The sequence below is a fragment of the Rutidosis leptorrhynchoides genome, chromosome 1 (assembly GCF_046630445.1).
Source record: "Rutidosis leptorrhynchoides isolate AG116_Rl617_1_P2 chromosome 1, CSIRO_AGI_Rlap_v1, whole genome shotgun sequence".
Lineage (NCBI taxonomy): Eukaryota > Viridiplantae > Streptophyta > Magnoliopsida > Asterales > Asteraceae > Rutidosis > Rutidosis leptorrhynchoides.
This window is the reverse complement of record NC_092333.1, coordinates 280594300-280606907: the sequence shown is the minus strand read 5'-3', so window position 1 is coordinate 280606907 and position 12608 is coordinate 280594300. Positions and strand designations below refer to the sequence as shown.

Sequence of the window (12608 nt, the reverse complement as noted above, 5' to 3'; positions counted from 1 at the left end):
AGGTGGATTTGGACGAGTCACGACATGTTACGCGAATCGACTACTGGTAAGGAATTAGGAGTTACTCCAACCAATATATCGTTATAAAGCGGTCGCGGGCTCGATTGTACTATCAAAGACACAATCAAATCATCAACCAATTGAACCAAATCACTAACAATGTTTTCGTTGACAACACAAATACCATTGCAAGACAAGCCACAAGAACACCCCTTTTTGTCTACTAAAGGTTGTGCAGTGGAAATATCCCCCAAATCGACAGAAGCACTTTCAAACCCATGCTAATACTATCTAACACATTGTTTTCAATATATGAAAGTAGACATTTATTCATAAATTTATATCACATTTTGTTTCGCAAATAATTCTTTATTAACTTCATTGCTAACAAGGCACACATATCATCAATGAAATTTTTAAGTTGTCCAATAAAAGTCTAACTAATACTGTAAGTTATAGATTTAGATCGGAAGTTGCAAAATTTAAATAAAAATAGAAAGAAGGAACTATATCACATATATACATATATATATCAATGATTAATTAAAATTTTAAAATTATTTATATTTAGATTTTTAACATACATTAAGCCTATTTATATTTACAACCCAACCTAATGTATTTATTTTTTACTGGCTAAACAATTACGTGCAACTATTAGTTCAAATACTTCGTAAACAAAATATGTTTAAAATTTCGCAAATTTGCGAGTTATAACCTAGTTAGTCTATATAATAAAATAAAATAAAATGTCGTCGTTGATTAATCCGTTACTCTTCCTATATAAATTAAAAGAAATTTAAAAAGAAAAAATAGAATAATAACTTAACCGTGAATGGACCATAGATAATAATCATCCGATGTGCTTACGTGTATATAAATGTTAACTATTAATTTGGTGAATGATCAACAACTCTTTGTCTATATTATCTCTACCAGATCACCCTATAATTAAAATAAAAAATCATAATAAATAAATAATATAATGGATGAAAACTCGACATCCTTACTCCTGCCTTTACACGGCAGTGGTGAAGATTTAGTCTACAGATCGAGCAGCTTCCGCACCCAAATCAGATCAATTTTTACACTAAAAAATTTCTTCATATCGTTAGGTCCTCTGTTATGCAGTTTAATATGTGTATGTGTGAAGTTGGATGATGGCGGAAATAAAACTAGCAGGAACATGTTGGGGGTAATTGCTTGGGTGTTTGCATGGTGGCTAACGGAGGCTGTTCCCATGCCAATAACATCCATGTCCCCTTTGTTTCTGTTCCCGGTTTTTGGCATAGCAGCAGCCGATGACGTGGCACACTCTTACATGGATGATGTCATCTCCCTTGTTCTTGGAAGTTTTATACTTGCTCTTGCTGTTGAGCATTACAATATTCACAGAAGATTGGCCTTGAATGTAAGTCCATCTCTCTAATTTCTGATTAAATTAATTCTAGTGAAAATGAGATATATGTTTAGTTAATGAAATATATAGTAATCATAATTCGTAAGAGTATGATTAAGGCTTATTAATTAAATATTATTTCAAATTTGAAACTAATCATTTTCATGAGTATATTATTATCTTATAAACATAATCTACAAAGTAAGTTGTATATATCTAAATATAGAATGCTTAATTATTTAACCTCTACAACAACAATACCTAATTTCGCATATTCAAGATATGCGAGATGTGAGATGTAAACAATCCTTCTTCTACTCTAAAATAGAAGAGATGTCGTTTCTCTAACCACAAGTTAAGAAAAGAGTTCTCCACCCACAAGAATAGAAAGTCATCCTCCTCCATGATAGAGAGTAATCATTTAACATGTATGGAGTATTAATTATACGTTTAGTAATTTATTTTATCTATCACTTTATCACCTTATGAGATGTTTTAATTTACATTTCAAAAAATGGATTACGTGTTTTAAATATAAAACAAAATAAGTAGTTGTTTTATAATGTGATTTTGATTAATGGTGTTTGAATTTGATTATATTCTTTTATAATGTAATTGGGAGTTTTTAGGCGTTTAAGTACATCATATTATTAAATGTTTTATTTAAAAATAATAAGATATATAATGTAATTGGGAGTTTTATTAAATGTTTTATTAAATGTTTTATAATGTAATTGGGAGTTTTTAGGCGTTTAACAAGTAAAATTATCAAATGTTTTATTTAAAAATAATAAGATATATAAATATAAATTTAAAATATAATAGTATATTTTAGAAAAATCTAAAGATAGTTCTTGGACTATTTTTAACAATTTTAGACATGCATGATTTGTTTAGACTTTCATAATAAGTTAATAACCACTCACCCTTACATATAATTTCTTCAACTAATTTAATGTGATTTTTTACCCAATTAAATCCTTAAAGTTAGCCATTTGGACTGAAAATAGAAAAACTCCTTTATTTTTTGTGAATTGTACTAGCTATTTATAAATAAATAAAAAGTAAAAAATTTAACATACAGTAAGTAGGTATCAACATAAGTCAAATCAAATATTTAATAAATCATTATAGTTTTGTCATAACGTGTTGTATATATTTATATCTATATATAAAGATAAAAAAATGTAAAACGAAAAATAAATTAAATACTGATATGGATGTGGAGCAAGTACAAATTGCTGAAATACCACTAAGCTTTACCATATTTTTGAGGATAATATGGTAATTTGACCGGATAATATGATTGAAAAACTGAATTTGTTCTTTTTATCTGTCTTTTTATAAATGTGGATAAGTCATATCAGTATCATGACACGTCTTCGGAATTGAGGGGGATAAACAACCCTCTCTCTTTCACTTTTTTGTTTCAGTGCAAAAAACGAACAACATTTAAAACATAGGAAGCTAATCAAAAAAATGAAACCTCTTAAAAACGTACAAATTAAACTATCGAGCTAAACTAATAAACGGGTAACCAAACTAAGCTAACAACAATAACAGTAAAGCGCAATATGAATACAAATTAATAGACAAAACTACAAAGAATAAACTATCTTGCCACGAACATATTTTCAAGCGTCTTTGATGAAAACGCCAAAGGACTTCTTTAATAGTAAATACTCCGTAGTAAATATTAATAATATTATTATTATTACTTCAATCATTGTTCCCCATAGTATCTAAGTATAAACGTTAACATCTCTCATTATACATAATGTTTCAAAAATCACGTGAACAAGTTCGGTTTAAACGGTTGAATCATAAAAAATTTTAGTTCATTTTAATTTAAACTGATATAATTATTATTATTATTGAAGTACACTACTAATTTGGGACCATTCATAAAGGAATAGTGGAATATTAACATGGAAAGGAAAGAGTATATAATTTGAAAATCCAAGATTTCAATTATATAGAAAAAACGGCTTTAGTTTAAAATATCATTACTTTTGACCTGAAAATAATGTAAGTGAACTTTGGATAAGAACAAGAATGGACGTAGCCATGTTTCAAATTTGTTATATATGGCCAGACAAATTATTTTTTATTTAGTATCTCTAAATGATACTTTCCTCTCAAATCTATAATTCCGTATTTGAGATGGATTAGAATGAAAAAGTAAAGTTCTTTGTTACTCTTGATATCTATAGTTAATATTAAAATCCTATAATAATAGTTTCATTATTAGGTTATTTTTTTGTTAAGAAAATAGTAAAAAGAAAAAGAAAAAAAAATTCTAAGCAGTGATGTCATTAATCTAAATAATTTTTAATTAAAATTATATCTTATTAATTAAATTTTATCAATAATTATTTTAATTATTAAAATTAAATAATTTTTAATTATTTTAATTAATTATTTTTAATCGAGTACGAGAAGGTATAAAAGCTAGACAGAAGGAAATCAATTCTAAATTTATATTAATTTACACTTTTAAAATAAAATGACAACCAATATTATCTCTTATGATTGGATGTGATTTGTTTAATATGCATTTTAGGCGTTTGATGAAATGTTCAGCTGACGAGTTTCTTAGTCGGATTCTGTGGTTCCACGGGTCATTAAACTAAATAACTTTAACATTTACGTTCACTTAATACCTAAAAATATCATTAAACTGTTTCGTTTAAACGAACTCGTGATTCTACGGGTCAATTCACTATTAAAACAAAATAAATAGAAAAAGATACTTAGTAAAAATGTAAACTAACAAAAAATAAAATTTGATAATATGACTTTATTATACTACGTGATGTCATGTTTGTTTGGGGACAATAAGGAAGGAAGTATAAAACTTTATTAAGCACTATCTAAAAGAATTATATGACATCCCTATTAAATAAATTAGAATTTGTTATAAAATATATAGATTGGATGTTAATTTTATTATTATTATATTTCTTGCATAGTAATATTTTATACTATAAATAGACATGTATGGTAGCCATTTAAGTGGTACCATTTCTCTTGAAATATCAATATCAATATTTCTTCTCTCTTTCTTCTCTCTTTTTCTCTCTCTTTGTTCTTATAACCATTAAATGTAGTTATAAGCCTACTGAATTATAACACGTTATCAGCACGAAGAGCTTAGTGTAATCAAAGGATATCTCAAACGATCACGAGTCACTAATCAAGGTATGAAATTATTAATAATTTTCAGACTCGGACATATCAAATTTTGGACTACTAACATTTTGAACTACTAATTTTTATTAAGTTCTTAGTGCATTTGTATTGTTCTTATTATATGGTTGGCTCTGCCACCTAAATTATATATGGTCGACACTGTCGCCTAACTATCATTTATGTTTACTAACTTTTATTAACTTCACTAACATTTATATTTATGTTATTTAAGTTATATATGGTCGGTTATACCACCTGAATTATATTTATGTAATCTAACTTTTATTAACTTCACTAACATTTATATTTATGTTATTTAAGTTATATATGGTCGGTTATACCACCTGAATTATATTTCTGTAATCTAACTATTATTAACTTCACTAACATTTATATTTATGTTATATATGGTCCGTTATACCGTCTGAATTATATATTCTGTAATCTAACTCTTATTAACTTCACTAACATTTATATTTATGTTAATAAGACCTCATGATTGTACGCAACACGTCATTTGACAACACGGTACTTTATGTACGCAACACGTCATTTGACAACACGGTACCATGGGTCGAGATTAATTCCGATCAATACGAATACGATGGGGTCTTTATATGTTATCTAACATTTATGATTACTTATGCAATTAATCATTATTTATTTCATGCATACTAATGTTTATTCTTAAATTTATAATCTTAAAAGTTAAAATAAGAAAAAGTAGTTTGTACTTTTATTAAAAGTAAATCTTAAAAGTTAAAATACAAAAAGTAGTTTGTATTTTTATTAAAAGTAAATCTTAAAAGTTAAAATACAAAAAGTAGTTTGTATTTTTATTAAAAGTAAATCTTAGAAGTTAAAATAAAAAAAAAAGAATGGTAAAATGGATTAGCTTTTTGTCAAAAATGAAGTATTGAAAATGAAGTGGTCTCCTTCTATAATTAAAAAATATATATTTTCATCAAATGAATTTTTATTGTGGCCGACAATTCCAAACACGAGTCAGTGTTTAGTTTATCAAGAATATCTCTTGCTTTAGTGAAAGGTCACGATCACGATATCGGGTGTTGTGAAAGAATTAAAAAATTGGTCAAGTGATTTTTTTTAAAACAAAGAAAGTGTTTAAATGAGTTTTACAGAAATGGGGAAAGCAAAGTAAAATTTTTTTTTCCAAACTTGTCAAATGTTTTGTTAAAAACGTGACCGTTGAAAAAAGGAGGTTGAATAATAAAACTTAAAAAAAACAAATTATTTTTTTTTAAGAGTGTGCATCAAAATGGCCATAATGCCAAAGTGATGTATAAAGTTAATAAAGATGCAAGATGATCGTTTTGTATGTTGAAGTTAAACAAAAAGTTGATACAAGTGGGGTTTACATATATTATTTAGTTACTATTAGTCCACTAACCTCCACTCAAAACATATTTATAAGTTATAAAAAAAAAGGGTTTGGTGGCAATGCTAATTATTGAACCGAAAAAAAAAAAAATTATAAACCTGGGATGGCCACGAACCAAAACAAGAGGAGGCATGGATTTTAAGTTAGTATATATTCTGAAATGGTACGGGTGATGGATCTAATGAATCCGCATCAAGGACCCGCGGGTGCTATCCCTAATTGTGACAAGTACAAATCAACTAAAAGTCTAAAAGATAAATGCTCTTATAGGGACCAAATGTTCACAATAATTGCCTAAGCTAGATATGAAACAAATAGTTCATCAATAAAAAATATGCATCTAAAGCTTCTACTGAAAATTAATGTGCAATGTACAACATATAACTATATGGTCAAATTCATTTGAGCCTTCGGAGTCACAAGTATATGATGTATATATATTACTCAATTAACAAAATAGTAAATCGAAATTAATTCATATGAATAGTAAAAAGAAATTAATTAATTTACTATTCACATAAAAAGCGCATATGATGAAAAGCACATATGGTGAAAAACACAGCGCATATGATTAAAAGCGTATATGGTGAAAATGATATATAATGAAAAAGCACATATGGTGATTTATGAAGAAAAAAAAACACATATGTTGATTAATGGAAAGCACATATGATTATTAATGAAAAGTATATTGTGAAAAAGAATCACAAATGTTTCTTGAAAGAATTCAAGGTAAGATATATGAACCAATTCATCCATCATGTGAACCATTTTGATATTTCATGGTTCTAATAGACGCATCTAGCGGATGGTCTCATATTTGTATGTTATCAAGCCGTAATATGGCATTTGCAAAGTTTCTTGCACAAATTATTAAATTGAGAACACATTATTCTGATTACACCATTAAAAGGATGAGACTTGATAATACCGGTGAGTTAACATCTCAAGCATTTAATGATCATTATATATCTACAGGGATTGTTGTTGAACATCCAGTTGCTCATGTGCATACACAAAATTGGTTTAGCTGAATCAATAGATAAACGCTTGCAGCTAATAACTAGACAATTGATAATGAGTACAAAACTCTCGATATTTATATGTGGACATGTAAATTTACATGCTGCGACATTAATTCGCATTATACCATGTGGAAGTCATAAATATTTTCACTTACTACTTGATTTTGGCCAAGAGCCAAATATTTTCACCTTAGAACATTGGTTGTGCAGTGTATGTTCCAATTGTATCACCACAACACAATAAAATGGTTTTTCAAAGAAAGATGGTAATATATTTTGGATATAAAACATCTTCAATCATAAGATATACTGAACCCATGATGGGTGATGTTTTTACAGCACGTTTTGCTGATTGTCATTTTAATAAAACATTGTTCCCTAGATTAGGGGGTGAAGTAAACAAAATAAATAAATAAAATGATGCTTCATGATGTGAACATCAATTAAGGTATATTGAACTCGCACAAAAGAATGTGAAACGAAAGTTCAAAAATAATGCATATGCAAGAACTTGCAAATTAATTACTTTATGCATTTACAGATATAAAAAAAGGTGACTAAATCATATATACCAGCGATAAATGCTCCAGCTCGAACTGAAATTCCAAAAGCTGGCAATAATGTCACTGTTGAGTCTTTACCACGCATCAAACGTGGAAGATCAATTGGTTCCGAAGATAAAAATCCTCGAAAAAGAAAATCAGCTGATAATGAGGTAAAAGAAAGTGTTCAAGAAGAACCACAAATCAATATTCCTTCTGCAGAGGATATTGATAAATGTAAATACATAAATTGCGATAAATTATGCAATATTATGGAACCGAAATAAAATGAAAAATCTTGATGAGATATTTTCATATAATGTTACAATGACATCATGAATAAAGATGATGATCTGGAACGAAAATCTGTCATTGAATATACAAAATGGACATGATTGAGCTCAATGGAAAGGAGCAATACGAGCTGAATTAGAATCGCTCGATAAAAGAAAAGTTTTCGGATCAATCGTTATCACTTTTAAAGATGTGAAACATATGGGATACAAATGAATTTTTATCCGAAAAGAAATGTGCAAATGAAGTTACAAGGCAAAACTAGACTTGTAACTCAAGATTTCCCACAAAGACCATAAATGAATTAGGAGGAAAACTTATCCTCCTGTAATGGATACAATTACTTATTAGATACTTAATTAACCTGGTAGTTATTTAAATGCATCTCATACATGTTGTTACTACTTACTTATCTGTATGGATCACTTAATAGTGATATATATGAATATACCTAAAGGGTTAAGGTATCATAAGCATCTAATGTAAAACATAAGGGAATATATTCCATTAAATCACAAAGATTTCTTAATGTGTTTATACAAACGGGACGTATGTGGTATAACCGATTAAATGACTACTTGATAAGAAAAAGGGTATACATATAAACTTATTTTGCACGTATGTTCTATAAAAACAATGTTCGGATATGTGATCGTAGTTGTTTATGTCAATGTTCTTAACATCATATGAACAAATAAAGAGATCTATGAAATCATTCAACTTCTAAAGAATTATTTTGAAATAAAAAATCTTGAAAAAACCAAGTATTGCCTTGGATTGCAAATTGAGCATATGCCTAATGGTCTACTTGTACATCAAACAACTTATACTGAAAAGATTTTAAAACATTTTTTTTAAAGATAAAGCCAATTGGTTGTTAGATCACTCAATATTGACACTGATCCATTTCATCCCCGTGAAGATCATGAAGATATTAACGGATCAGAATTTCCATATATTAGTGCAATTGGGACTGTTATGTATCTTACAAATTGTACAAGACCTGACATTTTTTTGCAGTTAATTTGTTGACAAGGTTCAACTCAGCCCTTACAAAAAGACATTGGAATGGGATAAACACATATTTTGATACCCTTGAGAAACTGCTAATTTAAAATTATTTTATTCTAACGTTTCAAAACAAGATTTGGTTGATTATGTATATGCAGATCATTCATCAAATCCTCATAAAGATAAATCTCAAACTCGATATGTATTCCTAAATGGAGGTACCACAAAAATCATGGCGTTCTTAAAACAAACACTTGTTGCAACATAATCAGATCATGACGAAGTGATTGCATTATATGAAACTACTCGAAAATGTGTTTGGTTGAGATCAATGACACAAATCATTATTGATTCTTGTGGACTAGAACGCTATAAAAGACTAACAACTATCTTCACCAACAACTATATATGAAGATAATGCAGCTTGCATAATACAAATGAAAGAAGAGTATCAAAAGTGACTGAACAAAATATAAATACTGACGAGGCGCCAAAGCCATAGACAGTCTTAACGGTCATAAGTTTGATGGAAAAGAATGGTATGTTGGTAAGGCTCAGAAAAGACTACAAGGGAATATGAATTGAAACAAGGGTTTGAGCAAACCATGAAGGAGATTGTAGACAAATCACAGGGGCTAAACTTCTACATAAAAGATTTAGATGATACAGTTTCAGATGAAAACCTCAGATTCTTCTCATATACTCAAGATCTCGTAAAAGACAACCAGATTAAAATGAGATACGTTCAATCAACAACTCTGCTGATCTTTATACCAAAGCACTGCCAACTGCTATTTTCAGAACACACGTTCATAATATTGGCATGAGGCATGTTCAGAAGATGTAACAACTCAGGCGTTGCCTACTTGAGGGGGAGTCAACTCTATGCTGCACTCTTTTTCCCTTAGCTAAAGTTTTATCCCAATGGGTTTTCTTTAGCAAGGTTTTTAACGAGGCAGTACTAGTTATTCTCTAATAAAATTGTCATCCAAGGGGGAGTGTTATAAAATATCTAGATTGGATGTTAATTTTATTATTATTATATTTCTTGCATAGTAATATTTTATACTATAAATAGACATGTATGGTAGCCATTTAAGTGGTACCATTTCTCTTGAAATATCAATATCAATATTTCTTCTCTCTTTCTTCTCTCTTTTTTTCTCTCTTTGTTCTTATAACCATTAAAGGTAGTTATAAGCCTACTGAATTATAACAGAATTAGAATTTTTATAAGCTACAAAGATTTTGTTAAGATGCATACAAGTTTTGCACATAAGAATTATTTATTTAATTATAAAAAAAAAAACTATTATAAAAAATAATACTACAATTTATACATATTAACGAAAGACTTAACATCTCGGAGTATTTCAATTTCAATAAATAATAATGCAACAATATTTTGTTGAAATGTGGCACGCAGATAACATTGCTATTCTGTGGGGACCCACTGAATCCACAACTCCTCCTACTTGGAATCTGTGCCACGACAGCATTTGTAAGCATGTGGATGCACAACGTAGCGGCTGCCGTCATGATGATGCCCGTAGCCACCGGAATCCTCCAGAGGCTGCCATCCTCATCGTCTGTTGAATCCACAACAGTCGTAAGTAAGTTTTGCAAAGCTGTGGTACTTGGAGTCATATACTCTGCGCCAATAGGTGGGATGAGCACACTCACAGGGACAGGTGTCAATCTCATATTGGTTGGGATGTGGAAAAGCTATTTTCCTGAAGCTGATCCAATAAGCTTTAGTAAATGGTTCTTGTTTGGATTCCCATTGGCGTTGTTGCTGTTTTTTGCTTTGTGGGCCATACTTTGTCTTGTCTACTGCCCAACAAGATCTGATGATACTCTTTCAGCTTATCTGGATAAAGCCCATTTAAAGAGGGAGCTTGATTTATTAGGTAACTCAAACATAAGCTCAATTTAACATATCTAACATTTTCTCAGGCCTAAAACATATCTTTGGAGCTGGCCCAGTTTTGATGGTGAATTGACTAATCAAACGTCATTTTTTTGAAAAATAAAATTTGTTGTTTTTTGTTTTCCTTCTTTTGCAACTTATGTTTTGCTTTATTTATGTATGTATGCATAGGTCCAATGGCATTCGCAGAAAAGATGGTGTTAAGTGTGTTTTCGGTAAGATTAAGAATGATTTTTGTAAATATAGTGATGTTTTGACGATCTAAAGATTATTGATCATTTTTTTATTTAGATGTTAATTGTTTTATGGATGACGAGAAGCATAACGGATGATATTCCCGGATGGGGAGTACTTTTCGACGATCGTGTAGGTGATGGAACCGTTAGTGTAAGTGTATATCAACTATTTGCTTTAAGGTTGCATGGTCTATTTACATATAAAGGTTTTAAGGGTTCCAATGTTCGAGTTATCTGGAAAGGCGAGTACTCCAATCACATACTCTACTGTACTCGGTCCATCAAAATTTGGATGTTTCCAATCCTATGGTCTATTTACATATGATACTTCTAATTGATGTATAGGAGTATAATTTGATATACTAATTGTAGGTGATGATGGCAACTTTACTCTTTATAATCCCTAACCAAAAACAACAAGGAGAAAAGTTAATGGACTGGAACAAATGCAAAAAACTACCATGGAATATCGTTTTATTACTTGGTGCTGGTTTTGCAATTGCGCAAGGAGTAAGAACGAGCGGCCTTGCAGACGTGTTGTCCAAAATGCTTGATTTTCTTGGGCAAATACCATACTTGTCGATTGCTCCATGTATTTGTGTTATAAGTGGAATCATCACCGAGTTTACATCAAACAACGCTACCACAACTCTTCTCGTTCCATTACTGATTCAAATCGCACACAATATGAATGTACATCCGCTTCTTCTTATGATTCCCGGAGCCATCGGTGCTCAATTTGCTTTCTTGCTTCCTACCGGCACCCCGTCAAATATAGTAGGATTCACAACAGGACATATCGATATCATAGACATGATAAAGACCGGTTTACCACTAAAGATTGCTGGAACACTTGCATTGTCACTTTTAATGCCTACTCTTGGTATATATTTAGCTTAAATTATTAAACTTTCTACTTTAATTATGTCTAGTATTATCATTAGTTACTTAAGTAATATGTTACTTGTATCTCATCTTTATTTGCAGGGGCACTTGTGTTTGTGAAGAACTGAAGTGGCCAAATTTGAAACAGAGCAAGCCAAACATACACGATCCATTCTTTTCTTTCTAATGTTTATAATATACATGAAATTCTATAAATTTTTGTATATTTGTTTATGATATGTATAGCAAATAGCAATTGCCTTAAAAAATAAAAATTATATTATATGTATAGCAATTTGTTTTAAATTTTTATTTTTGTACTTGCTATGTTCATCTATATTCTACACGTACTAGGATAGTTTCACAAAATTGCTCACTTCGCTTACCTTTTTCTCAGAAAATTTGTTGTACTACTATTCTTAAACTCATATGGAAACCAAGATAAAATTTGTAGCACTTGTAATCTTAATTAGGCTATCTAGTAACTATTATTGCTCTATGCGTAGGCTATAGTGTATAGTGCTATGGCATATACTGGTGAAGCAAAATGTACATATCCTAAGCTAGTTAATAGGTACGCGTATCACCAGTTCTTAGAGTCTCCTGAAATATGTCCTTGGTAATATAATCTCTGTAAATATTTCACATCCATTTTCTAAATTTCCTTATCAATTCTTAAAGTTTCAAAAAAA

The 12608-nt window shown here is 29.7% G+C and overlaps 1 protein-coding gene across 1 annotated transcript; it reads left to right on the top strand.

Moving 5' to 3' along the window:
• The first annotated feature begins 929 nt into the window (after positions 1 to 929).
• On the top strand, positions 930 to 12236 carry LOC139869615 (tonoplast dicarboxylate transporter). Its single transcript, XM_071857777.1, has 6 exons — positions 930 to 1411; positions 10292 to 10775; positions 10967 to 11010; positions 11087 to 11182; positions 11404 to 11914; positions 12019 to 12236. Exons 1-6 carry the CDS (start codon positions 986 to 988, stop codon positions 12042 to 12044), a joined length of 1587 nt encoding a protein of 528 aa, XP_071713878.1. The 5' UTR covers positions 930 to 985; the 3' UTR covers positions 12045 to 12236.
• The last annotated feature ends 372 nt before the right edge of the window (positions 12237 to 12608 follow it).

Bases quoted from the DNA above. Each gene is read 5' to 3' on its own strand.
- LOC139869615 (XM_071857777.1), top strand. From the start codon at position 986: ATGGATGAAAACTCGACATCCTTACTCCTGCCTTTACACGGCAGTGGT. The intron at 10,776-10,966 runs GTAACTCAAACA...ATGTATGCATAG, and splicing joins GAGGGAGCTTGATTTATTAG to GTCCAATGGCATTCGCAGAA. The intron at 11,915-12,018 runs GTATATATTTAG...CTTTATTTGCAG, and splicing joins ACTTTTAATGCCTACTCTTG to GGGCACTTGTGTTTGTGAAG.